Raw genomic sequence first — 25402 nt, forward strand, 5'->3', positions numbered from 1 at the left:
GAGACTACGCCTACCCCCTGTTGTCGTTCCAGACCTCGAAACGGCTGCCAAAGCACCCAGGGGGCCTGGGAGGCCCGGGGGCGCGATCGAAGCCATCTTCCACGGGAGGAGAACGCTTGGACAGGCAGGGATCTATGAGGAGGAATGGTGAAAGAGGGCAGGGAAAGCTTTGCTACTAAAAAGACTCGAGCTAGTAGAAGAAGCTGTGCAAGCTGTTGATCTGGCCGAGTTCCGAGCCCTGCCGACATGTAGAAGCTGTAAGGATTGCCAGCGAACCTTCACACCAGAATATGGGATATTCAGAGGATACCGTTATATACGTAGGTAGTCTAACAAATCGCGGCCCTCGATATCTTTGTGGACGGCCACAAAGGCAAACAGACAATGCCATCGTTGCGGAAGGAAATGTTTGAGGTCGTGAACAATAACTTGGAGGCACGCAGGACAAAGAACACGAGAAAAGCAAGCAGCAAGAGATGTGCAGCGGTGCCCATTGGACGTTGGCCAAAGATTCATGTTTGGGAGGAGGATATCAAAACAGACAAGAATGTTCCCTCTAAAGGGTACCGGTGGAGTTTTTCACGAACCAAGCATCGAGTTCTGGGCCAGTCAAGGAGCTTTTCTCCAGTGCCGTCAACAAAAGGCCATTCCGGTGGTGGAGGATGAAGTCGTCGTTCAGAGGATTGAGGGCGACGGCCTGGGTGGGGTTTAGTGGTTAGCATGTAGGTTAGCAACTGCTGATACCCCATGTGGCATGCGCGCGCATCACGGCTCCCGACACTCACCTCAATGTCTGTCGGGTACTTTTCAATGTGCTTCTTCAGCACCGGGTACCTTCCCATGAGATCCCACACTGCTGGGCCGTTCTCGGGAACAAAGATGTACGAACCCTTGACCCCCAACGCCGCGGCGCGCAGCCGACCGCCCTTCTGCGTCTTCTGCAGCGCCTCCACGGCCGCGTCGGGGAGGTTCCAGTCCATGCGGTGGCGGCTGAGGACGGCGCACTCGGCCGCGTCGCTGGAGCCCGTAGCCACCTTCATGTCCCACTGCAGGACATAGCGCTGGTTTGGCCCCATGCAGATCCAGTCGGGCCATTCCACGTCCCACGCGCCGCCTGGCCGCCGGAGCTTCTCGCGCAGATCGGGATAGTTTGTTGCCAGGCTCTGGTTGAAGCCTGTCTTCCAGCTACCCTCGGCAGCTTGGTACTTTTGGACCCAAGCACCGCTGGGAGAAATCCAACTGTCAGCGCAACGGCAAAACAGGCGACAACCGATGAGGGTGTCTTTGTGTCTTGGTGTCTTGTACTCACCCAACACCACACCAAGTCAGCACACAGCGCCCTCCGTGTCTGACCTTCATTTTATGGTATGAACTTTCCGTCATGCAGTTTCTGTTCATCAACGTTAGCATCGAGTATGAAAACGCTCGCTCGCTGGACAAACAGGCCAAAAAAACTCGGCTCCACGTACCCCCACTGCGACCATGACCCAGACAGGGAGTACCGCTTCCCGACAATGCTGTAGGCAAAGTATGGCGGCCCCGTCCACGCCGCCTGGTGCTCCTCGTGTCCTTCGCTCCGCCTGGCCGTGCTCTGCGACCTGTCCTGCGCCCTAATGACATTCACGACCCGGAGGAACCGTTCCTTGTGTAGCTTCTCCGTGTCGGTCCTAAGCTTCTTGTGTTCCGACTTCATCCACTCGATCTTGTTGGTGTAGTCGGCCTTGAGCTCGCTAAGCGCCTTGGCGGACTCGCTGTCGCGCAGCCGGATCGCCTCGTTCATCATCTCCCTCGCCTCCCTGAGCTCCTTCTCCCACCGCTTGCGCTCCCTCGCAATCTCGGCCTCGAGCTCGATGCCTGCCGCCGTCTCCTGCAGCGGCCGCTCCTGCGTCACCATCTGGTCCTGTAGGTCTAGCACAATGGTTGGCCTGGTGAGGTCGCCACCGGTGATGAGCGACTCCACGATTTCCCGGGCGCGGGCCAATGTGTTGTCGTGCTGGTACAGCCTGCTTCCTTTCGAGACCATGTAGCCCCAGAACTCGGGCGTTTCGACGAGCTCCTTCTCCCGCGCCTCGGCCGCCGGGCGTGGCACGATATCCCACATGGTAGTGGCGAGAATCACCTTGCGGAGCGCGTCGTCGCCGCAGAGCTTCTTGAACATGAGGAGGTTTTTCTTGGCGGACCCCTGCATACGCACGTCGCTGATGCGATGGAGATAGATGATGCCATGCAGGAGGATCTTTGACCGAAAAGACTCGGCCAGCCACGACGCGATCTCGCGCAGAACGTCGGTGTCGCTCTTGGCTGTATCGTCGAACCCGGGCGTGTCGATGAGGTAAACGGTTTGGTTTGGCGATAGCTCAAAGGGGTACACATCGACAACCGCGGTGCCTTTTGGTTGATCCCATGCATGTTTAGCCATCGTGGATCGGATCCCAGCTGCTCCAGCGCGGCAGAAAGCTCACATGATTTTAGCTCGTGCCCGATCTGTACTGGCTTGTCACAGCACATGGAAATGAAGGAGCTCTTGCCGCAGCCCGTCACTCCCATGACTGCGATGAAGACATCTGTCGGGCTTTTTCACCGTCAATACACCTTGCTTCGAAAGCTGATGGCGGGATCCATACCGTGGCGCCCTGCCGTCGCGGAATATCTTTGGGTCATTCAAGCCAGGAGCCGCCTCGACATGCTCGTCATCGTCATTCTCAAGCTGGCCGTCGTCGTTGTCCACGAACGATACCGACTTGGCGGGACCCACCACCTGGGGAGGAGGGGGTAGCGCGGAGCTAGGAACGGCGGCGTCGCTCGACGCCATCTGCGTGTCCATCCCAGCATGCCAGGTCTGCGACCTGCTGGCAATCGAGAAAACGCTTTTGGGCATGTGTATCAATAAGCTCGGATCTCGTGGATTTTGTTCTTGGGAGCCTGTCGTTGAGGCCGGTCGTTGAGTGGTTGCAGCTTTTCTCAAACCAGAAGATAAGCGTGGAGGAGTTGCTTGAGGAAGGGAGGCATCGGGCATATTTCAACCTCCCTCTCTCTGTACAGCCTGGGGGACAGGCCTCCTGCTGCAGCCAAGAGGAGGCTTTCGGCGGAGCCGCCACCGAGGCACAGCATCAACACCCTCTCCATTTGATGCTCAACCAGTGATGCGTGCTGTTTGGCTGATCAAGGCGCCAGAAGCACGGTATGCTGCTGCGCCTCCTCGATATTCGGAACCTGCTTGGCGCATTCAAACAAGCTTGTCCTCTTTCGCAAAGTCGCTGACTGAGTGACGAACAATCGCCAAATGGCTTGTCCGGCCTGACCTCGAACTGCAGATCTGCAGAGCCTGACCTCAAACTTCCAGTCGGTTAGGTAGGCTGTGTCAGGCGATGCAGCATGCAGGTCTGCCTTCCCCATTGGTGGCCTGGGTGGGCAGCTGCAGAGGGTCGCATCGAGCCCACGAACACCCACCCAGGCCCCCACCCCTTTGCAGAATTGCATTCCTTTCACTCGATCCATCCGCAAGGGAGACTAGCTTAGCGCGAGGCAGTGACCTGACCCTGCCATCCAAAGCAATGGAATGCGTTGCAACAAGCATAAATCTTGCTGAGCTAGCAGGCAGACAGATTGAGCATCGACTACCGACGGACTCTACCACTTTTACCCCAAAATGGAGGAAAGCAGTGGATTGAAGGAGGAGGCCGAAATTGCGAGAGAGCATATCGAGGAGCAGGCCAAGGGCTTCCTGGCCTTCACAGGGGTACAGAAACCACCCCCAAACGCCGTGTTCCTGCTCGTCATGGGCATGACAGGCTCGGGCAAGAGTTCATTTGTGGCATCCTGCACTGGCAGGAACGTGGTCGTGGGGCATGGCCTCCAATCGTGTGAGTGAGTGTTGGAGCGGGCCTTGGAGGCTTAGCCCGTGGATTTGGAAAAGGTTCAACCCTCACTGACGGATGGTGAAAAAAAATGATAGGTACCTCTGACATCACAATATTTGACTTTGCCCTGGACGGTCACAAAGTCTACCTTATCGACACACCGGGCTTCAACGATACTCACAAATCCGACGCTGAGACACTTGCCACGGTTGCTACGTACCTGGGGACCTCGTTCGCGCAGAACGTCTTCATCCATGGCATTCTGTATCTCCACAGAATCTCGGACAACAGGGTCGGCGGAAGCGGCCGTCGCAACATCGACATGCTCAAGGCTATGATCGGCGAGGCGGCCTACGCAAACGTGGCGCTTGTCACCACCATGTGGGGAGGAGGAGGCAGCGCGGCCATGCCGGCGACAACGACTGAAACAAGGGATACTCTGCTGCGACGCGAGGAAGAGCTCAGAACTGACCCTTCGTTCTTTGCCGAGCTCATTGGGGGCGGTGCCCAGCTGGTACGCCATGGCGATTTTGGCGATACGCGCGCGACCGAGTCTAGCCGAGATGCAGACGCCGGGCTTCTCCGTGCCTCGGCGCTGGCCATCGTCAGGCAGATCGTCTCCCAGGTGCGAGCGACTGGCGGTCCCGCGGTCCTCCTGATCCAGCACGAGCTTGTGGAAGACAGGCGACGCTTGGAGCAGACGTCAGCCGGCGCCATGGTGCTGCGCGACCTGGATAAGATGGCGGCAGACTATATGGGCCAGCTGGCTGCACTGAAGGACATGATCCGGAGCAAGACCAAGCGGGCGGCGACTTCGGCCGCTGTTCGTAGTGAAGAGAATCGAGAAGAAGCGGAGCTCAAGACAGAGTTCAAGGACAAGCTGGCGACGGTGAATGAGGCGCGACGGGTTTTGGGCTCCGGACTCCAGACCCTACAGAGCAGGGAGCAGGAGGCCTTGACGCAGAAGCTTGAGGTGGCAGAACAAGGATTCCGAGAGGAATTGGAACGGAAGGAAAGGCGGCTCCAGCAGTTAGAAAGATTGATGGAGGCAAAACGGAGCGAGACAAACAACCCTGCCGCAACCTCGACGGCGTCAAAGACATGGCTCGCACCACATGTGTCGAAGGCGAGAGAGGAGGTTCGGAAAGGGAGGAGGGCTCTGGCCAGGCTCTCGCAGACGACGGACGGTGTCAAGGAGGGACTGGCGACCGGGCTTGCAACCAGTGTGTCGTCAGCCCTCGTCACCGGTGTCGTTGGGGCAATAGCGACCTCATTGGTATGCGTGCTCATGTAGGCAGGTGCTATAGAGCTTGGTAGTAGCGCAAGCTTCTTGATAGAAGCTAGCCTGGGATCGCCTGTTGGTTAGCCCCCAAAGATGGACAATCCAAGCGAATGCGAAGCTCCCACCTAGAGGCGGGATGGCTCCTTTTCTAATCAAGCCCTGGACCAGAGCACCATGGCGGCAGCGCCAGCACATTATTCCCTATTTCAGACGACCGCAACTTGTACTAGATCTGGGCCATCGGACTCAACTCGCTTTTATCAACCACAGCCCCAAAAACTCCTCCACAGAAGATGCGGGGATCGTCAGGCATCGCCACCCGCCTTCGCTGCGAAGTATATAAGTAGAAGTAGACTGCGGCCAAGCCCTGTAAGCATGGATCGTGGTTCAAAGCTTCGAGTGTTCACTCTCTATCGGGCATTGGCCTCTGCCATCTACCGCCATGGCCGAAGACGCCCTCAAACTTGCCAACCTCGCCCAGCGCCTCCAGGTTCCAGCCGCGGGGCACATTCTGCATGGTCATCACCTGGCAGCCCGACACCCCAGAGGTGCATCCCACCGTGGATCTCAACACGGCGACCACGGTCAGCAAGCCGCCCAAAGACACCTCCAACAGCTTCGCCTCCCGATTCAAGGCGTGCAGCGGCACGACCGTAGGCGACTTCAAGCTCCCGAAAGTCGCGCCCCTCGTATTCCCGCCAGAGGCCGAGCCGGATCTCGACTTTGCTGGCGATGGCAGCGGAGGAGACGCGGACGGCGGCGGCGTCAAGGGCAAGTTCAAAAAGGCCAAGGCCTCTTACGACGACTACGTCGACCGCCGCGAGCAGGCGACCTGGGCCGCCGAGAACCCAGACAATCTCCTCGCGACGCAAACCCAGGCGACGTTCAGGAGCAAGTACTCGGACCCGAACCACCCGGCCAGCATCGACCCCCTCGGCTCGTACCTGACGAACGGGCTCACGGACCGGGTGCACCTCCACTCCAGGGCCCGGACCGAGGCCGCCCAGCTGCAGGCCCGGAACGCGGCCGCCGACGCGCAGGAGCGCTCGAAAGCTGCGCAGGCGCAAGCGCAAAAGGCCGTGGCCGAGGCCAAGGCGAGGGATGACGCGGCGCTGGTGCAGGCCATGCAGGCCCGGGCGCGGGCCGGGTACACGTCGCCTCCTCTTCCTCGGGCGGCGGCGGCCGCGACGCCCCAGTACGGCGGTGCTGTCGTTCCCGGAGCCGGCCGTGGTGTGGCAGCGCCTGTTATACCTCCGGTGCAGCTTAACGCGCTGTCTCAGGCCCTTGTGGACGGCTCGCAGAAGCTGGTCGAGACCCAGAACAGGTACATCGCCGCGGGCACCAAGGCCCTGCAGGATGTGATGAGAAGGGTAAGTCCACAACCAAGTAGTCTTGCTACTAGGCTAGAACTGATTAACCACTACGGACATAGGATATGACTTATCTGATGGTGGTTAACTTGTCGGACGGGGAGCAGCAGTAGTCGGAGGGTAGATAAACGAATCAAGTGCAGCCACAATATTCAGAACGCGAGCGTTCCGGAGAAATGCTTACTTGACTGCTACAGATCTCTATATACTGCCCAAAAGCCCAAAAACAAGCCCCTGCAGGCGGAGAACCCAGTAGAGAATCCAGAAAAAAACAGCACGCCCGCGTATATGTTCGAAAACACACACCCCTCCACACGTCCTTGGGTCTGACGTCACCGACGGGAGTCTTGCTAAAACACCGCCAGCGCAGCCCCATGGCAAGAATGGTTTCTAAGACAGTAGTGGGCGTATCCAGTCCCGGTCCAATAAGCAAATGCCGGTCTTCTCTTCCAGCTTCCCCCAAACATCTGGGTCAATGGGTTCCGGAGAGGAATTGTAGGATTCGAAGAGCATGGCTACACCAACGCGCGACCAGTGTGTCCCGTCGTCATAGCTTTCTAGAATCAACCCGGAAGGACGCCGGTCGCCGGCAACATGCACGTACATCAGAGGATTATTCCGTGTGAGCAAGCCGTCGCGGCCACTTAAATCGAGATTCCCATGGGCAAACTGGCGGCCCTCGTTGTCGAAGACGTCGTAATGGAAACGGGTTCTTTCACGGCGGTCTTCATCCTTGGTCTGCTGCAAACCTCGGGCTCCGATCAGACGGGTGAACCCACCCAGTGTTATCGATGGTACAGATGTCCAGGCAGACGGATTCGGCGGCGGCAGTCGGCAGGCGGTCCAGCTAAAGCGATTCACGATCCCCGGGTATATATTTGCGCTCGCAAAGGTGATTATCACGTCCAGGGACGCCCACGACCAGCTGGGTGCCCGCCATTGTCGGGGTTTTGTCGCGATATCGCGGCCGTACCAGAGCAGTTCGTTGGTGAAGTTTCCCGTCCACATGGCCATGTCTGGCATGTACTCGGAGGCCTCCATGTGAGGACTCATTTCGTTGGCCAGACTCCGGATTGCCGTGAGCTTGTCGCTAGGCACCGTCAACCTCCTCCCGCTGTAGTCCTGGACGGCTTGCATCCAGTACTTGTACCATGTCGGCTGCTCGACCGGGTGGCCGTCAGGAGGTCGCGGCCATATGTATCTGGATCTACCAGACTCGCGCGTGTCCTCCCCCTCTGATAGGCCGTGCTCTCGACACTCGAAGTAGATCTTGTTTTTGCAAAAATGCAGTGTTCTCGTCGAGAGAGCTCGCTCTTGCATGGTCCACCCACGCGTGTTCCACCTGGAGCCCTCCACATCTCCCATGCGGGATCTGGCCCCCGAATCGTCGAGTGGTGACAAGACGAGGAAACGGGGCTGGTTATCGCCAGCAATCGAGTACTGGGTCTTGATAGCTGGCACTAGGGATAGATTTCTGGCAAGGAATCCGTCGTGAGACGAAGTCGCCGACGTCCTGGTCGAGTAGTTAGGGTCAAGCCAGAACACCCGGCGAGTGCTACAAGATGAGGACTCACGCAGCTATAGTGAAATAGGCGTGCTTATAAACATTATGCATTTCCTTTGCTTCTCGTTGCCAGTCGTCGATGCTGTCCTGGATGATGCAGAGCGAGTCTATCCAGATGAAGGGCACATCGAGATGGCGGCAGGTCTCGATGGCGTCTCTGAAATTCTGGGGCAAAACCGACATGGGGATGCCCATCTTCGCTTCCTCGTAGTTGTACTGGGAGGTTTGAAAAGGTGGCGCCGCTTCCGCATCCCCCCACATGTGGCTTAACGCCGCGTAGATAGCGCCTTCTACCTGGCTGGTGCTTGTCAATACGAGCCTCGGAGCCCTGTCGTCTTCGGCAGAGCCGACATCGAGAAGGCGAGTCGGCAGCCACGGCTTCGAGGATTCCGGAAGGCGACATGGGGCATGTGACTGACAGTCACGGATCCATTGTCGCATCATCTCGACGTTTTCGGCCGAGAGCGATTCCGGGCTCGGCAATCTTCTTATCGGCCGCTGGTTGCGTCCAACGGCTTCAAGGTCTTGGCTAACGGTTCAGCTGACGCCTAAGCGGAAGGAAGGCTGATATTATCGAGAAAAAAACAACAAAAGAACAATAGAACAAAAAAAACCTTTACTCACCGACGGAATCATACACCTCGAAGCCGAATGCTTGACTTATATCCTCATGCAACGCGCTCCCGTCTTCCGACCGGGCTATGGTGGCAAGCCCATATCTAAGATGCATACGCGCAAGGACGCCGCCCATTTGCTTCGGGTGGGATAAACCTGCGTCCTCGAGACGATCAAGGCTGAAGTTTAAATTTGATATCCTGACCTTGCCGTCCCACGGCTCGTCCAGAAGGCTGTCGTCGTCCGACAATGGACCGATGCCCTGCTCATCCATGGGGCGGACCGCCCAGTTTTGGCGCAAGGCCTTCCTGATTATTCGACAGAGCCCACATCCTAACTGGGCGGAAGTGGCGAGTGCCGGAAAGTCGGGATATTCGTCGACAAGCTCGTACGTGGTTTGGATGGACCAGTTCTCCATCTTTGCTCGGTCGGGGAGGGCGGCTTTGCAGCGTTCACATGGCTCTTTTGAAAGAGCCTTTGCAATGTTCGCAAAGCTGTTTTTAAGCGGAATGGGTGTTATTAGATTCCGATATGTCGACATTTTCACCGTAGGGCCCGGCTCTCGAGTGCTAGTTATGGGCTGGGCTGGCTGGTCGAAGGGACCCGTCATTAACTCGAACTCCTCCAGAGATGTTGGCCGGGGCTATGCTTCGAGCTGGCGAGCTGCTGACTGAGGTAAGTGTGAGATGCAATATGGGCGTTGTGGAAAACCCCGCGCCACGGGGTGTGCCCGACCGAGGGGCGTCGCGCCTCGCGTGAAATAGAAATCACGTGTCGGAACGCCTTCAACCTGAAGCTCAAAGCGAGTATTCGTTCAAGGGGAAATACATAAAGCAACAACATTCTGAATATTCAGAACGCGAGTGTTCCGGGCAAATACTTGACTGCCTACACATCTCTATATACTGCCCAAGAGCCCAAGCACAAAACCCCACATGTATAGAATCCAGAAAAGACAACACACCCGCCTATATGTTCGCAAACACCCCCTCCACCACGTCCCCCAGCATCTTCAGCCCGTAGAACTTCGCCACGTTCCGGTGCACCTTTAGCCGGCGCACCAGGTCCTCCCGCTTGGTCGACGGGCCCCAGTCGCCGCTGCAGGTGCAGTGCTCCATGAACTCGTTGACCCTGGACGCGCCGCACTTGACGCACCGCAGGTCCTGCGTCGCCCACTCGGTCACGGCCCCCTCCACCTGCGCCACCAGCACCTCCTCGAGCGCGTTGCGGTCGTACTCGGCCTGGCAAAAGGTGCACCGCCACGGCCTGTTGTCGCCGCCGGTGCTGCTCTCGCCGGGGACGGGCAGCAGGTCCTCGTCGCGGCAGAGGTCCAGGTCGCGCGCCACGGTGCAGCTGTCGCAGCTGACCTGCGCCAGCCGCAGGGACTCGGACGGGTTCTGGAACGCGGCCTCGCGGCTGAACTCGCGCACGTCGAGCATGGCGAGCAGCTCCTTGCGCAGGAGGCGCGCCTCGAGCGAGATGTTCTTGTCGAGCGAGAGGACCTGCATCAAGCACTTGACCAGTTCCAACACCGCCGAGGTCGGCTGCAGGTTGGTCAGGTGGGACCCGGGGAGCTGCGGGAAGTCGTAGTCGGACGCCAGCTCCGGGTGCAGCAGCTCGCGCTTCTGCGCCGCCAGCAGGCCCGCGATCTCCTTCTTCAACGGCCGCTCAAACGTCTTGCCCAGCAGCATCTGGCCCTCGCCGTCCTCGCCTAGACCGTCGTTGTTGCGAATCGGCAGCTGCGTCAGGCGCGGCGTGGAGCCGTCCAGCGCCGGCCGCTTGTGCGAGTGCATCAGCTGGATGAACTCGATGACCCACTCCTGGAATACGGGCTGCAGTCGCAGCGGCAGGAACGTCGCCATCTGCCAGTGCATGATGGTGTCGAGGTCCTGGGTCTCGGCCTCGACTACCTCCTGGCACGCCTTGCCGCCGTAGTTGAACTGATCGTACCATACCAGGTAGTCCCAGTACTCGCGGATCTCCAGGTCGATGAAGTGGAAGAGCGGCTTGGACTTGATGGACTTGAGGATGTACTGGCTGTATGCGTACGCGTTGCCCACCTCGCCCTTTGTCGTCTGCAGCAGCAGCCGGTTCGAGCTCGCAAACACCACCTGTGACCCGACGCGCCGAAAGTCTGACATGAGCTGCTGCAGCGCCTTGCGCGACATCATCTGGACATAGTAGTGGAGAGCCCGGTCGTATAGGAACGAGTCCGGGCTCTCGACCCAGCGCACCAGGTGCTGTACCATGACATCCGCCATGGTGCTGCCACGGCACGCCTCGGCCCACCAGCTCTTGACCATCTCACGGAGCACCTGCACGCCCGCGTTGGCGAACGCGTTCTCCGAATGCAACATCTCCGACCCGTCAACGCCCGCCGTGTCCGACGCGGGGTTGAATGAGACCGAGTCGGCGCCCTCGAGCTCGTTGATGAGGGACGAGGTCAGGATCGTGTTGATGGCCAGGTTGCGCACCTCTATGTCGACGCACACCGATGCAAACGTGCCCGGGTTGTTGACTGACGGCATCTGCACCACATCAAGGGGCCCCGCGATGTCGTCCTTCTCGTAGCCTGCGTGGTCGGGCCGTGGTCCCGGCGACCACCAGAGGACAACGTCATTTGCCTGGAGCCGCCGCGCGTACGCGACGTCGATCAGGAACCTGGGGTCGTCGCGCTCGAGATTGCATAGTGGCACGTCGCCATACCTCGCCAGCGCCGTCAGATGCAGCACCCACGCGCCCAAGCTGAGGTAGTGATTGATGAGCCGTCTGGCCACCACGCCCTGCCAACCAAGAGGCGGGAGCGCGCTGTCGGCCGGGTCAGACTTGAGTGGCAGGACCGGAAACTCGGCTAGGATGGGCACCTCGTGGATCAACATGTTGCGCTGAGACGACTGCATCACCAACATGACTGGGCTGGTCGTCTCGTCCTTGCGCATCTTTCTGACAACGTCGCTGATCTCCAAGAAGGCCTTCCTCCGTGTCGTGACCTGTGTAGTTTTGAACGTGATGCGTTCCTGGTATTCGAAGCAGTCCTGCCATGTCGACTCCCCGGTGGCCTCCTCCTCTTGCTTGCGCTTGCCAAGCAGGTCCCCGTATAGTTTAGTGATGTTGGGCATCTCCTGGGCGCTGTCCCTGTTCTTGTTGAGAATGATTATATGGGCATAGTCCCTTGTAGAGGAGAAGATGCCAAAGATTTGGCGCTCGCCCGAGCTGACGTGGGACATGTAGATGTATGACATCTTGGCCGACTCCAAGTATGGTTGCGGCTTGACAGGCCGCTTGAGGCTGGGCAGGTCAAATCCTTGATCCAGTCCTTTGCCCAGCACACCCGACTGGCTCTCGTCGATAGTGCACAGGTTGCCGAGCTGCAGCACCGCGCGCATGTTGAGCGGAACCTGTGACTCGTACACGCCTTCGACACTGGGGTGGTTGAAAAGCAGCGAGAATTTCTGTGCCTCGGCAACGTAGACGTCCTCGGGCACCACCAGCTTGAACAGATGGACTGACGAATGGCCGTTGGGAAGGGTATGGTTGACCTGCTCCACGTGGCACCCTGGGACATCGACGTCGGGCAGATCTCGGCTCTTGAGATTCAGGAACACCTGCCGGGGCACCTTCATCTTCACCGAGTGGACCCTGTTGTCGATCAGCACGTACGCCGCCACGATGCCGGGGTTGTCCGTCATCTTGAGCTGGAGCAGCTGCCACGTGTTTTGGAATGTGACTTCGGCCTGCGCCCTAAACGTCTGCTGGATGCTGGTGTTCTGCGCGTTGCCGCGGCGATCACCAAACAAGTGCCGACGACGGATCCGCGCTTGCTTCTGGATCTTCCACTTGATCTTCTGGTACGCCAGAAAGCCCTTATAATCCACCGACGGATTCGGCATCACCTTGGGCAGGGCTGCCCAGGGGTCTATGGGTACCGCCGGCTCGGGCTCTTTCCGCTTCTGTGTCGTTCTCTGACTGGCTGCAATGACGGAGTTGACTGTCTTGGGCTGCAGCAGCTTGCTGCCCATATCCTCCATGTCGTTCAACCGCTGGCTCCCAGTGTTGGTGATGTCCTCAAGGGGGCCCTTGCTGAAAAAGAGGTCGGTGAGCTTCTTCTGCTTCATCTTGTCGTCCTTGGTGTTGATCCTGCGCTGCAGCCAGTCGGGGTAAGGCACGCGAGGAACCGGGTTGCGAACTTTCTGGAGCGCAGCGGGGATGGTAATCAGCTTCTGGATGACGGAGCCCAGACGCTCCGCATAGTAGGCCCAGTCGAGCAGCGCCCTAGGATCGGTGTTCTGAGGTTCCTCTTTCAGCCATTTCTTCAGGTAAGCCCGCTTGGTCTCCTCGTCTGCTGAGAAGATGGCTACTGGCACGGCCCTCTCGGTCACTGGCGCGCCCTTGGGCCGGGCGCAGATGATGAATTTGCAGTTCAGCCCCTTATCTTTGACCATTTGTGCTCCTAAAAAGTCGGCCAGTCGCTTGGCAGTGGTGATGGATGTCGACTTCTGGCTGCCGTACTCTTCGAGGGTCTTGCTCATGCTTCGGTTCTCCGAAATGAGGTCCATAAGCTCCTCGTCCGCCAGCGTCGTGCCCTTGTTGTCCAGAACATCCAGCCACCGGTTGGCAACTGTGGCCACAGCCTCATAACATTCGGCTAGTGTTGTGCCCTCGAGGAAGAACTTGAATATTTGCTGCTGGAAGATCTTGATGAGCTTCAGCTCACCTCTGCGCTTGACCTCAAAGCCCTTCAGCTCAGCGAGACTGCCGTCGTCGTTGAAGACAGCATACCGCTTCTTCAAATTCTTGTCCTCTTCCTTGGACGTCGGCAGAACCATGGCCTTGTACGGGCCGTCGACTTCGAAGAAGATGGAATTGTCGCTGTGAGTCTCATACTTGAACGTCTTGGGATCTACCAATGTCTGGTACTGGTGGTTGGTGAACTTGGCGTGAACCAGGTGGTTCAACATGACACAGGGGTATGAAATTGCAAGCTTTTTGCCGTTCTTGAGCTTAAAGGCGAAGTTCTCGGGGAAGGTTGCGGGAAGCATGCACCAAATACCGTCCGTGTCAAGCTCGAGGGGGCGCCCCAACCTTTCGACCAGCACTTTTGCCAGCTGGATGATGGTGGCTCCCGTTAAGCAGGTGACGCCGGCCATCTCCATAGAGTACCACCTGGATCCCTTTCTCATGACGTAGCCATAGAAGGAGTTCAAGATGACCTTGTGAGCCAGCTGGAGCGAGTCAAAGAGAATAATCATCTTCCTGGCAGCGTCGACCTCACTTGCCGATGCACCCGACGACTTGAGCGCATCCGTCTTGCCTTTCCAGACCTTTGCCTTGCCCTTGTAGTCGTACCGACGGTCTCGGAAGTCGCGCACCGTGTCGATGTAGAAGGGGTTCTCTCTCTGGCAGATGATGGCCTCTCGCTCGATGATTGTGGAGTCGTGGATCTTGTGGTAAACCTTTTGAGAATATATCTGCAGGCGTTTCCGAGTGAGGGTGGCCTGCTCGTCGGCTGGAAGTTCTTGGAACGTCCGCATCGGAGAGTTTGGGTACTTTCCAGGAAACTTCTCATTCTCGAGGGCATGCCGGATCATGTTGTACTCGTCTCGTTTTGCAGGCAGATATTCTCCTCTCCAGGACCAAGGCAGTCTCCGGTCGCACGTCTTGCCAGGCCGGTTGAAATCGCAGGCAGCGCAGTCTGACTCTGAGACCATCGAGTCTGGCTGCAGCCGGTTGGTCGTCATAATGTTGGGGTACATGGACGCGACATCCAAGTGGTAGATCAGCGGCCTCTCAAGACGGTTGGGCGTCTCTCTCAAGGCCTCGAGCTTCGCCTTGATCTGCTCCTTGACCTCTTCGTAGTTTGTCACATCGTCCATCGGCTTCTTCTCTTCCACCGTGATACTGAACTTCAGGGCGGCGTCCAGATCCCGAATAAGCTCCTCGCAGGCGCTCGCGTCGACGGCGAAGTTCACCGGGATGTCAGCTCGGAAGACACCGGCCTCGATACTTTCGACGTGACCACCGACGTAGGTCTCGGAGTCAAGCAAATGACCATCCCAGAAAGACTCCTTCGCCGACACGTGCTTATTCGGCAGCACGATTCCCTTCTGGTACGCCTGCACCATGAGAAGCATCTCGCAAAGCGTTCCCGTACCTTTCCTCTCCGTGTCGTCAGGGCCGAGCGGCAAGATGGTGCAGAGGGAGAAGACGAAGGGGTGGACATATTTCATGTACAGGTAGTACGTCGCAACGGCATCGGAGACTGAGTACTCGGCCAGGGTCTGCGGCCGTTCGCTAGCATACGGCGTCATCAGTTCTGGGTCCAGCTCGTCGGGGTCATAGCCGAGCTTGGCGACGGTGACGGCCTTGAGACCTCTGCTGCCCTGGGGCAAATAACTGTCTCGGTTGACCCAGTGGAAGCAGTCCATGTGGACCGAGTAGTTGCACTTGTACTGGTCCTCCGTATCCTTCCTCCAGCCGATCTCGCGGTACATGTCAATGCCGTTGAAACTGGCGCGTGCATCGACGTATGGCCAATCGAAGAAGTCGCCGTTGTAGGTGGCGATGACCGTGGGGCGAGCCTCCTTGATGTGCAGGAAGAAACGCTCGATCAGGCCCTTTTCGTCGGGCTCGTTGAAGATCATGAAGGGACCGGGGTATTCAGGTTTGGGCGTGTACTCGAAGTCGGCAATGTCTTCGGAGATGATCTCCCTGTTGGTGATCAGGAACCCCTGGCCGTCGATCATGTACGATATCATCATGATCTGGTCGACGGTCGGATCGGGGAATTTCAAGGGCGCTTTTGCCGTCTCGATATCGTAGGCCATGACAACTGGATCTGCCATGGGCAGGTGCTCTTCATTGCAGACCACCGTCGTGACCCCGTGTTTTGCCTCCACCCAGTACCATTTGGCCACTCTTATATCTGTGCGCTTGTAAGTCGGGGCGTCTGGGAGGGGGAGCATCCAGGGGCTTGCGTACCCATATCTATCATTACTCGGACGTGGTAGGGAACGTCGTACTCTCTAATATCGACAATGAAATCGCTGGAATCGGCAAAGGAAACATTAAGTCGTTTATCGTGTTCTCGTGAGTCGTCGAAGAGGTCAAAATCGCCATTGGTGCTGTGTTGTAGGATGGCCTATTAGCAGACGTCAGGGGCGTGGTGGGCCAAGACGCAACCTACGCGGCAACCTCGGCGTATGTATCCATCGCATCCATGTTCTTCTTGTTCTTCTCCGCGATGGGGAAGATGTCCTTCCTCGCGGCCAGCAGGTCCTGCACGTTGTGGAACCTCAACTCGAGGAAGGTCCGCCTGTAGCCGAGCAAGTGGTTGGGCATCTTAAGGTCCTCCTTCTCGACCCGGCGGACCGACTTGACGACGCCGCCGCCGGGCACGCGCTTGCACCACTCCTCGACGTCGCTCTCGCGTCCCTTGCGGGCGGCGATGAGGAAGTAGGGGTCGTAGGCGACGGTGGCCTTGAAGGTGCCGCCGTCCTCCTCGATGAAGTAGCAGTCGATGGCGGCGCGGCCGCCGCCGCCAGGCACGCGGTCGTCCTCGATGCTGGTCGGCTGCACGTTGACGAGCCAGCCCTCGCGCCGGCGGCCGGCGTCGTAGCGCGCGAAGCCCATGCTCTCGTCGATGTCGTGGGCCAGCCGCACGCGCTCCCACTTCTCGTCCGACGACGTCGCCTCGGCGCGGCCGCCCGTCGTCGCCGCGAATGTACGCGCGCCGCCCCGCCCGCCATGGTAGGCCTTCTTGCCGCCGCGGCCGCGGTAGCCCTTTTGCGGTTGGCGGAGGGATGTATTGGCCATGGCCGGCTCTGTGGCGGCGAGTTGCCGCTCGGTTGCTAGGGAAAGGGCGCCCTTCTAGGGCCGTTCTCGGAGGGGGCCCGGCAGGCGGCAGATGCTCCGGATCAGAATCGGAATAACCGCGGCTCGAGGGGGTCGTGGGTCAGAAAGGGCGCAGCTCATATGGTACTGAAGTCGAACGTAGGAAATTGCTAAGCGGTCGGCAGCCGTCAGGATTGAAGTGGAAATCCTGTCGCACAGGGCTCTCTGGATGGAGCTTGTTGGTGGGTTGGCAGCCAGGGGCAGACGATGGAACAGTTAGACTAGATTGGTTTTCAAGTGAGTGGGCTTGCACTTTGAAAATCCCAACGCGTCCCTGCAAGGCAACGCGACGAGGACCCCTGCAGCCATTAAACATCGCGGGCCATGTGGGGCTAACACCGCCAAACACTCGGCCAATTCGAGCCTATCAGACCCGCATTTGTCCGAGTCCAGCCATTGGACTCCAAGCAGCTGCCACTAAGGCGGCCCGGAACATTGAGTCTGGAGAGTTCCATTTACTGTTGCCTGTCGTCCGTGTGCGGAGCCCTTGTACAGCGTTGGCGATCCATCTTCCCCGCAGCAATTGGCAGACCCCTGCAGAGCCCCTCAACAACCCCAACCCTGCCGCCAAATCCGGATAGCTTCCAGCCTTTTTCCAATTGAGCGTAACCACGCGAAAGCAGCCAACCAAGCCCGGTGACGTGACCCGTCTGCACGTCACCCAATCCGAACCGACCGACGACGAGGCCCAGAGCTACCTATCCCGCCCTGCGACGACAAAAAAACACGCAGTCGCCCGGCCCCTCACACGGACATGTCCAGCCCCGACGACGAAAAGCCGCCGGCCTGGCGGGCGCAGGAGTTCGCGGCCGCGCCGACGGAGGACCAGCTGCGGGCGCTGCGGGTTGTCGAGCAGCAGCAGCAGGACCTCAAGGCCAAGCTGAGCGGGCAGCAGCGCGCGACCATCGGGGAGGCCGTGGGCACCATCAAGCCCGAAGACTTTCTAGCCGTGCACAACGCGCCCTGCTCCAGGCAGGGCCTGCTCACAGGCATCGGGGGCGGCGCCGGCGTCGGGGCGCTGCGGTTCGTGCTGGGAGGTACGTTATAAGGGAGAGAGGGGAGGGATTGTGGCCAAGACAGGGGCAGGCCGGCCGGACTTGACTGACTCCTGCCACCCATTCCCAGCACCAATACCAAAGGCGGCAAATTGGGCCGCGGGCGCCTTCGTCGCATTCGCCGTCGGGTCTTACGAGTACTGTCAGTATAGCCGCCGGGTGGAGCGCGAGAAGCTGAAGAGGGCGGTGGAGGTGTTTGACCGGAAAGCGGCAGAGCTGAGAAAGAAGGCCGAGGACAAGAAGCGGCAGGACGCGGAGGCGGCCGCCGCAGAAGAGGCGTCGAGGTTAGCCTCCCAGAAGAGGTGGTATAAGTTGTGGTGAACAAGCTCGGGCTGGGTCACGATAAAAGGGATTAAAAGGCCGCATTACGGTCCCCAAAGGAGACGGAAAAGGCTAGCATTAACATTGGCGCATGATCTTTTACATGTATATTGAGAGGGTTATTTGGGTATTGATTGCCATCATCAGTATATAATTTGCAACCGCACGTCTCGATCGTCAGCCCGAGCACCCCGACGTGCCGCAAAGAAACTCGAGTCTCAACCCACTTATAATGAAAGCGGCCAACTGCGTGGGGAACGGGCAATTTGGGTTCAGAAAAATATCAAATCATACTCGGGAGTGACAGTCCTGGTACCAACTCCCCTGGATATCCCGCAAATGCGCCTCCCAGTCATAAACAAGCCAGTGTCAACTAAGACTTGGGGGAGTGCTGTTGCCCAAACGCTTCCGGTGCCCTCCTAAACCCAAACGGAAAGAAAAAAAAGAAAGGCAGGAGTATGATCCCACAAAGAAAACAGCCGTTCTGTATCTGTGTCATGACGTCGTAATCACGGCGGCCGGCTCAACATCCAGGAAGCGCACCCTCCTGGCCGCCAGCTGCTGCCTTCTGGCGGCTTGGCGCTGCTGCTCTGCAGATTTGACAACGCCACTGCCGCCGCCACTGCCACCAGCTCCGGCTACCCCTGCACCTCCCGTCCCTTCCGTCGGGCCTGCGCCGCTGCCAGAAACTGCAGGACTGGCCCTCCGACGCAGGCTCCGTCTGGCGCGGGCCTCGCGCTCCTCGCGCTTCCTGTACTCGGCCAGCTGCTGGCGGCGCCTAAGGGTGCGCGCGTACGCAATGGCGGGGGTGGGCTTGAAGCCGATACCGTTGATGCCTGTGCCGTCATCGTCCTCGTCGTCCGGGTCGTACACCGTGATCTCGTCCTCGTGCCATGTCAGTGCGGCACGGACCGGATCCACAATCTCCTTGTGCGACGGCGACGGTGACAGCGAGGACGAGGACGGCGAGCCGTCGTCCTCGCCGGCCGCCTCGTGCGCCTCGCCCGTCGCCATAGTCTTGGCGCCGACCAGCGGCGGTGTCGCGGCCCGAGGTGACAACCCGACCGTCTTGTAGTTGCGGTGGTGCGTCTTGTTATAAGTCCCACCGCTGCTCCCCACCGCAGTCGTCGCCGCGGCGCTGCCGCTGTGGCTCTTGGCGGGGTCACCTAGTGCCCCAGCAGCCTGGAGCCTGGCGGCCCACTCGCCCATTGAAGTGTTGCTGACAGGCGCAAACACGCTCGTGCTATGCAAGGGAGGAGAGTCGCTCTCGGCTTGCTGCGGAGCCTTGAACCGTTTGCGCGCCGAGAAATAGCCGTCACCATTGTCGTCATCGTCGCCATCATCCTCGTCGTCGCCGTGCGTCCCGCTGTCATGCATCATGGCCACCGTAGCGACCCGACGCGGGGTCGGCGACCCGGCGTAGTGTGTCCTAGGTACTGTTGCCGGCTGCGTTTCTGCTGCTGTTGGCGTCCCGGCTGTGGCTGCCAACAAAGGGGCCTTTGCGCCCGGTGCGCCACCCCCGCTGTCGAGGGCCAATCCCTGGAACTTGCGCGCCACCCTCGTTCGAGGGCTGCTGCTGCCATCGTCGCCCTCGTACGCGGGGACCTCGAAGGAGAAGCTTGTATGTGAATTGGCTATAGTAGCGGGAGGAAGGATCGGATGGGCGGACGGGGCGGCGGTGGGAGTCCCCCTGCACGAGATTAGGCGCGGGCTCCCGTCGAGGGAAGGATAATCTCGCTTGCGCTTCGGCGTCGCCGCGCGGAGAGGCGGCTCGACTTCGCCCATTGCTTGGGCTGGATTGCGACGGTTGGTGTCTTTGTGCTGCCTGCGATTCGCAGTGGTCGACGGCGTGTGGTGAGTGAGGAGGCGGTGGCCAGGAAACGAGACTTGACTCGGATGTGAGAGGAAAGCGAATTGCCTCTGGGTTTCTGCTTCTGTCAGGGCTGTCGTCTTTGTCCGGGCAAAAAAGGTCGAGGCCGGAATGAGAGCGGGGATTCTAGTCAAATGCGTGCCAAAAAGGGCGCAACGGCGCTATGCCATAGTGAATCAAGCGGGAGGGATGCGTTTGGAAACGTCAATGAATGGAGGTGCCAGTCAGCTAGGTGGAAATGGAGGTGATTCAGCCCCCAGCAGCTTTGTTGGCCATTGAGATCATGTGGATTCAGACAGTCCAGGCGCCCGTCAGCTTAAATCTGGGCAGGCCGGAGAGGAGGCCACGTAACTCCCGGTCTGCGCAATTGATCGAATCTCAAACTCCCACAGCCGGGCAGGTCCAACTCGGGCGCGACTTCCTTCCAGGCAATAAGACAGCCCAGCGGCCCGATGGTGGCGACAAATAGCACAGTTGAGCATTGGGGGTGGGCGGGGGCGTGCAGAGACCAAAAAAAAAAAAAGCCCGACGGAACCATCCAATCTGATCTTGGAACAATAGAACACGCTGCTGCAGGCACTAGGTAGGCGAGGCTGTTCTCCGGTTCCCAGCGCTGCATGCAGTCTGCCCGGCTCTGCATTGGAATGCAGACTTGCCGACGCTTCTGTTTCGTTGCCGCAGTCAAAGTGCATTAGCCTGGAAACAGGTGCTGACCTAAAACCCGAGTTTTCTAGCCAAATTATATGGACCTGAAAGTCATCAATGATTGTTGCTGTGTAATATTTCCGTCTTCGGGTCCGCTCGTCACATCTAACAAGGCGGATCCTGCTGAGGCTTCGTCTCATATTTGGCTGAGCTCGTCTCCAAGGGAGCAAGAAATGCCAACCCCACCTGTTCTCACAGTCGAAAGCGAGCACGAAGCCACGCCATTCAGATCATTCGAGGCCGCCTGTGTTCCCTAACCACAATGCCCGCTACAGTACCAACACATGGCTAACCCGAATCCAAGCCGGCGTCGATCCATTGGGGCGCGTGTCGCATATGACCTCTGCGGGTGCTACCCCGCGCAACGCAGGCTGTGTGGGGAAGTTCAAGACTTGGAAATAAGTGTCACCCCACCCTCGTTGGGGGTCGGCAAAGAGCCATACCGCAATCCTTTTTGCGACCCGTCGAAATAGCCTGAATTGCGCCCTAGCTCCCGGGAGTGCGAGCGGGTCACCGTCGTGCAAATTACCTCAGCCGATCCATCATGTAGACTATAATAAGGGAGCCCTCCACGTGGGGTGCGAGGGGAAGAGACCCATATCAAATAAGTCTCCCGGTCGAGACACTGGACGAATTATTACTCCATCTACGTCATCCAGATCACCACATGCGTCTATAGCTCGGACCGCAGACAGAATAATCCCTCTAGATCAGGAGACGCAACTACCACTAATAACAAGAAAAAAAGCCCGTAAAAATGGCCGACTCAGCAGTCGAGCTCCTGCCCCTCGGGGCCATCATCCAGTCCCTCAAGGTCGGCGGCATCAACATCGTCCAGGGCTTCCCGACCGAGGACCTGTACCGCGAGCACAACGCCCCCTACTTCGGCGAGACCATTGGGCGCGTGGCGAACCGCATCAAGGACGCCAAGCTCGACTCGCTCAACGGGGGCAAGTCGTACACTCTGACCGCCAATAACGGGCCCAACAACCTGCACGGCGGCGTCGTCGGCTGGGGTAAGCGCGTCTGGGACGGCCCCAAGCCCATCGGAGTGCGCTCCATCCCCGGGGTGGACGGGCTCGAGGGCGGCGAGGCCGTCGAATTCACCCTGCTTAGCGAGGATGGCGACGAGGGCTTCCCCGGCACCGTCAAGGCCACGACCGTCTACACGGCCGGAAAGCAAGTCGTCGATGGCAAGGACGTCACTGTTCTCGGCATCGAGTACGAGGCTGAGCTGATCAGTGGTGCGGACGAGACCCCGATTAACATGACCAACCACTCGTAAGTTCTTTGCCATCTCGACCCAGTGAAACAGCGAACAGTCATAACTGACGCCATCACCGCAGCTACTTCAACCTGACCGGAGGCGAGTCCATCGCCGGCACTGTCGTGGAGATTGCCACAAACTCGTACCTTCCCGTCGACGACGGCGGCATCCCCACGGGCGGCATCAAGCCCTTCTCCAAGTTCGAGGGCAAGAAACCCTTTACCCTTGGCCCTGAAGAGCCCGACATCGACGACTGCTTCATCGCCAACGAGAAGCCCTCGTCAGTGCCTGTCGACACCCGGTCCCAGCCCCTGGTCCGCCACGTGCACACCAGCCACCCGGACTCGGGCATCCACCTCGAGGTCCTCAGCACCGAGCCCGCCTTCCAGTTCTACACGGGCAAGTACATCGATGTGCCTCAGGTCGCCAGCCTGCCCGCCCGCAAGGCCCGCAGCGCCTTCTGCGTCGAACCCAGCCGCTACGTCAACGCCGTCAACGTCGACGAGTGGAAGTCCATGATGGTCCTGAAGAAGGGCGAGAAGTACGGGGCGAGGATCGTGTACCGCGCATGGAAGGAGTAGGAATCTGAGATGTGCGCAGGTGTGAACGAAATTTGCCATGAATGCCATGCATTCGTCGCGTGGTTGGGTGGAGAGTCGAGGGCTGTGACAGTGGTTCGGGCTGAGCCCAGCCACCTTCCAACCGTGTGCTTTAATCATCAATGGCTTCATCCATCTCGTCATCTCCCGCTTCGTGAACAGGTTTGGCAGGGGCTTTGGCTTCTTGTTTCCTGAACAGACCTGCCAGAAATTCGCCAGTGCTTGCCTCATCCACGCCCTTGTCCTCCCGCTTCTTGAGGAAGCGAGGGAACCGTAAGCTGAGACCACGCTCGTCACTCACAAGCCCAATAGCCGCAGTGTAGGTCGGGCTGAGGGTGATGTCCGCAAACGCCATTTCCCAGACCTCCTGGGGCTCGAACCACACATCCGGCTCCGGGCCCGAGTATTCGATGAATGCTGGCTTTTGGGCGCGCGTGTTCTGCCTCTCCGACCCGTCTGCCCCGTCGTTGTAAAAGAGCTTGTTGGCCTTGTAGAAGGCATCGGTGAAGCCTGACATGCACTTCGTCACGGCCTCTAGCGACCCCGTGTCGTCGTTGCGTACGGCCATGAGGATCGGTGACCACCATTTCGCCTTCCTCCCCTGCCCGTGCCAGGCGGCGACGGGTATGAGGTCGAGCGTGTCGAAGTTGATATTGTAGTCCTTTTTGACCTTGAGCCATGAATCGAGTCGCTTGTCGGGCTCATAGGTTGCAAGAAGGGGCTTCCTTCGCGACTTTTTCTTTTCGGGTTCGCCACTCTTTGCCTTTTCTTTGCCTTTCCCCTTGCCTTTGGACGAAGGCTTCACTGTCGCCTTATCTGGCTCTGGTACTCCCTCGGTGGCCATGTCCCCTTGGTACGCCAGATCTGGAAGGTTGTCCAGGATCTTGACCATCAGACCCTCGCATTTCGCATCCGTCGCCGCCTTGAAGAACTCGAGGACGGTTTCCGAGTCTTGGGACGTGGCATCCAGACTCTTCACCCATGTGAAATGATGGGGTACATGAACAAAAAGAGATTTGAGGAGCTCGCGTCGTTGGCGGAACGGCTTATCGAGTAGTGGTTGGCCATTGAGGAACATTAGGTCAAAAGCAAAGAGACAGACGTCTACCGTGATGCTGCCAATTTCCACGTCCTTCCTTGCACGGTTGGTCAAGGTCTGGAAGTTCTTGAGCTCCCCTGTCTGGCGGTCAACAGCAACGACCTCGCCTTCCAGAACGAAGCTTTCGACTCCTTGACCCCGAATCTTGGGAATCAGAGCGACAAGATCGGGGTATTTGTCAGTCATCAGCTCCAGGTGTCTCGAGAAGATAGATACCGTTCCTTTCTCATCGCAGTGGACTTGGGCTCTCTGGCCATCATACTTGAACTCGCAAGCAAAGTCCCTCCCCTGGAGCTTGGTAAGCATCTCGGCCAGATCTCTTGTGATGCTACCAAGCATTGGGCGAAGAGGAATGTGCAGCGTCAGCCCACATCGAAGCAGGAGCTCTTCGGTAATACCGAGCTCGAGAAGCGTGGGAACAAGGTCGTCATAATTGGGACGTCTGGCAAAGCAGGCCTTGACTATTTCCTCGCCCCTTGCCCAGATCTCGGCAAGCTCATCCTTCTTGAGCTGATTTAACTGTGCCGGGTGTCTGGTAGCAAAGTCTGCTCCATCTGGCTTCGATAGGACGAATGCGCGAGACAACGCAATAAGCATCGTGGTTTTCACCGCCCCAATTCGAAGCTACAGAGATCGTTAGCCTCGCGCTGTGGGTGATATAAGAAAGAAATGGCCACGTTTTTCGATGGAAGTCTATAGTCCCAAGCATATCCCGAAGTAAAGTGCACGGCTGAGACATGGGGGATATCACATCTTGACAGGACGAAGGAGAAAAAAGTAGATTGTGGAAAGTGAGGTCTTACATGCTGACATAGGGTGCGGACAATGAACCTGCTCTCCTCCCCGCCCCTAGCATCCTGGAGTAGTCTGTCAACGATCTGCTGCTTCGCCTGCACGCTGCCTTGACCTTGGCTCTTGGCAATTTTAACCAACGACTGGAAGACGCCCTTGATGGTGAGCGGTTTTGGCCTCCTCAACATAAAGCTCTGCTTCTTCTTGGCTTCGAATGCAACATCGCCCGGGTCGCCGTGCTTGTCGTAAATGGCCTTGAGGCTGCGATTATCTAGGCCGCAGACCTGCTTCAGGGCCTTGGAGATGGCAGAGCCGCCCAAGCCTAGCTCCAAGGAGATGTACGGTGGCGAGATGGCGTTGGTGGCGAGCCAGACCGCTGGGAGGAGGCTAGTAGGGTCTGTCTCTATAAGAATCCGGATGCAGTTGACCAGCGTGTCAACAATCTTGATACGGCTGTTGGTCCCGCTGACGAGAACGAAGCAGCGCGTCAATAGGGCATATGACGCGTTGCCTCCGTCAGTCGACCACTGGGCCTTCAGTTGATCGGTATACTGGGAAGGCTGGAATGTCAAGGGGCTCTCATCCAGCGGAAGCGACGATGCGACCGAGTCTTCAACTGTCGCGACAGACTGCAATGACAGTATATTGCGCGTAGGGACAGGGGCGGCGGCGGCAGCGGCTGGCGCAGACCGAGGACCTGAAGTGCCGCCGTCGTCTTTCGTCGACACGATACCCGGGTTTACATTTGCTTCGCCGCCGTTAATATATGGTCCATTCTCTGCCAGGGCCAGCTGAGGCGTCACTGATGTAGTGACCTTGTTTGTGGACCCAGTTGCATCCTTACGGCTCCATTCCGCTTGTAGTTTTCGCGCAAGCTCTTCATCGCTTAGAACCTGTTCGTTCTTTGTAGCTGCGGGAGCAGGCTGCGTTTGTTTCGCAAAGAAGTAATCCAATTTTCGCGTCGGCGGCTTGGAATCGACGCTGTTGAGCTTGCGCTTTTTGGCCGGGCTGCGCATTGGAAAAGGTCACGGTGGAGGAACGAAAGCGCGTGAAATGACCAAAACGCTCCTATCCATTCGGGATAAAAGTATAAGCAAGGTATTGCTATTGTAG

General features: G+C 58.5%; 9 protein-coding genes across 9 annotated transcripts; 4 read left to right on the forward strand and 5 right to left on the reverse strand.

Moving 5' to 3' along the window:
- Positions 1 to 216: 216 nt before the first annotated feature.
- On the reverse strand, positions 217 to 3337 carry GGTG_02452 (hypothetical protein). The gene is made up of 6 exons (XM_009220224.1): positions 2625 to 3337; positions 2463 to 2572; positions 1470 to 2388; positions 1310 to 1390; positions 786 to 1224; positions 217 to 697 (listed from the first exon to the last, which is right to left on the reverse strand). The coding sequence occupies exons 1-6, from the start codon at positions 3014 to 3016 to the stop codon at positions 557 to 559; spliced, it is 2082 nt and encodes a 693-aa protein (XP_009218488.1). The 5' UTR covers positions 3017 to 3337; the 3' UTR covers positions 217 to 556.
- A 176-nt stretch (positions 3338 to 3513) lies between these two features.
- Positions 3514 to 5358, forward strand: GGTG_02453 (hypothetical protein). Its single transcript, XM_009220225.1, has 2 exons — positions 3514 to 3863; positions 3956 to 5358. The coding sequence occupies exons 1-2, from the start codon at positions 3650 to 3652 to the stop codon at positions 5152 to 5154; spliced, it is 1413 nt and encodes a 470-aa protein (XP_009218489.1). The 5' UTR covers positions 3514 to 3649; the 3' UTR covers positions 5155 to 5358.
- A 69-nt stretch (positions 5359 to 5427) lies between these two features.
- On the forward strand, positions 5428 to 6625 carry GGTG_02454 (hypothetical protein; the record flags this gene model as incomplete). The annotated part of the gene is made up of 2 exons (XM_009220226.1): positions 5428 to 6512; positions 6575 to 6625. The coding sequence occupies exons 1-2, from the start codon at positions 5658 to 5660 to the stop codon at positions 6623 to 6625; spliced, it is 906 nt and encodes a 301-aa protein (XP_009218490.1). The 5' UTR covers positions 5428 to 5657.
- A 277-nt stretch (positions 6626 to 6902) lies between these two features.
- GGTG_02455 (hypothetical protein) lies at positions 6903 to 9109 on the reverse strand (the record flags this gene model as incomplete). Its single annotated transcript, XM_009220227.1, has 3 exons — positions 6903 to 8025; positions 8087 to 8591; positions 8701 to 9109. The coding sequence occupies 3 exons, from the start codon at positions 9107 to 9109 to the stop codon at positions 6903 to 6905; spliced, it is 2037 nt and encodes a 678-aa protein (XP_009218491.1).
- Positions 9110 to 9506: 397 nt separating this feature from the next.
- On the reverse strand, positions 9507 to 16833 carry GGTG_02456 (DNA polymerase epsilon catalytic subunit A). The gene is made up of 3 exons (XM_009220228.1): positions 15875 to 16833; positions 15670 to 15812; positions 9507 to 15613 (listed from the first exon to the last, which is right to left on the reverse strand). The coding sequence occupies exons 1-3, from the start codon at positions 16501 to 16503 to the stop codon at positions 9660 to 9662; spliced, it is 6726 nt and encodes a 2241-aa protein (XP_009218492.1). The 5' UTR covers positions 16504 to 16833; the 3' UTR covers positions 9507 to 9659.
- Positions 16834 to 17170: 337 nt separating this feature from the next.
- GGTG_02457 (hypothetical protein) lies at positions 17171 to 18294 on the forward strand. The gene is made up of 2 exons (XM_009220229.1): positions 17171 to 17618; positions 17707 to 18294. Exons 1-2 carry the CDS (start codon positions 17336 to 17338, stop codon positions 17955 to 17957), a joined length of 534 nt encoding a protein of 177 aa, XP_009218493.1. The 5' UTR covers positions 17171 to 17335; the 3' UTR covers positions 17958 to 18294.
- On the reverse strand, positions 18016 to 20111 carry GGTG_02458 (hypothetical protein). Its single transcript, XM_009220230.1, has one exon. The coding sequence runs from the start codon at positions 19740 to 19742 to the stop codon at positions 18453 to 18455; it is 1290 nt and encodes a 429-aa protein (XP_009218494.1). The 5' UTR covers positions 19743 to 20111; the 3' UTR covers positions 18016 to 18452.
- Positions 20112 to 21034: 923 nt separating this feature from the next.
- GGTG_02459 (DNA ligase 1) lies at positions 21035 to 25305 on the reverse strand (the record flags this gene model as incomplete). The annotated part of the gene is made up of 2 exons (XM_009220231.1): positions 21035 to 24121; positions 24301 to 25305. 2 exons carry the CDS (start codon positions 25303 to 25305, stop codon positions 22511 to 22513), a joined length of 2616 nt encoding a protein of 871 aa, XP_009218495.1. The 3' UTR covers positions 21035 to 22510.
- GGTG_02460 (aldose 1-epimerase) lies at positions 21164 to 22598 on the forward strand. Its single transcript, XM_009220232.1, has 2 exons — positions 21164 to 21813; positions 21879 to 22598. The coding sequence occupies exons 1-2, from the start codon at positions 21290 to 21292 to the stop codon at positions 22378 to 22380; spliced, it is 1026 nt and encodes a 341-aa protein (XP_009218496.1). The 5' UTR covers positions 21164 to 21289; the 3' UTR covers positions 22381 to 22598.
- Positions 25306 to 25402: the final 97 nt, after the last annotated feature.

This window comes from Gaeumannomyces tritici (assembly GCF_000145635.1).
Source record: "Gaeumannomyces tritici R3-111a-1 unplaced genomic scaffold supercont2.1, whole genome shotgun sequence".
In the NCBI taxonomy this organism is placed as follows: domain Eukaryota; kingdom Fungi; phylum Ascomycota; class Sordariomycetes; order Magnaporthales; family Magnaporthaceae; genus Gaeumannomyces; species Gaeumannomyces tritici.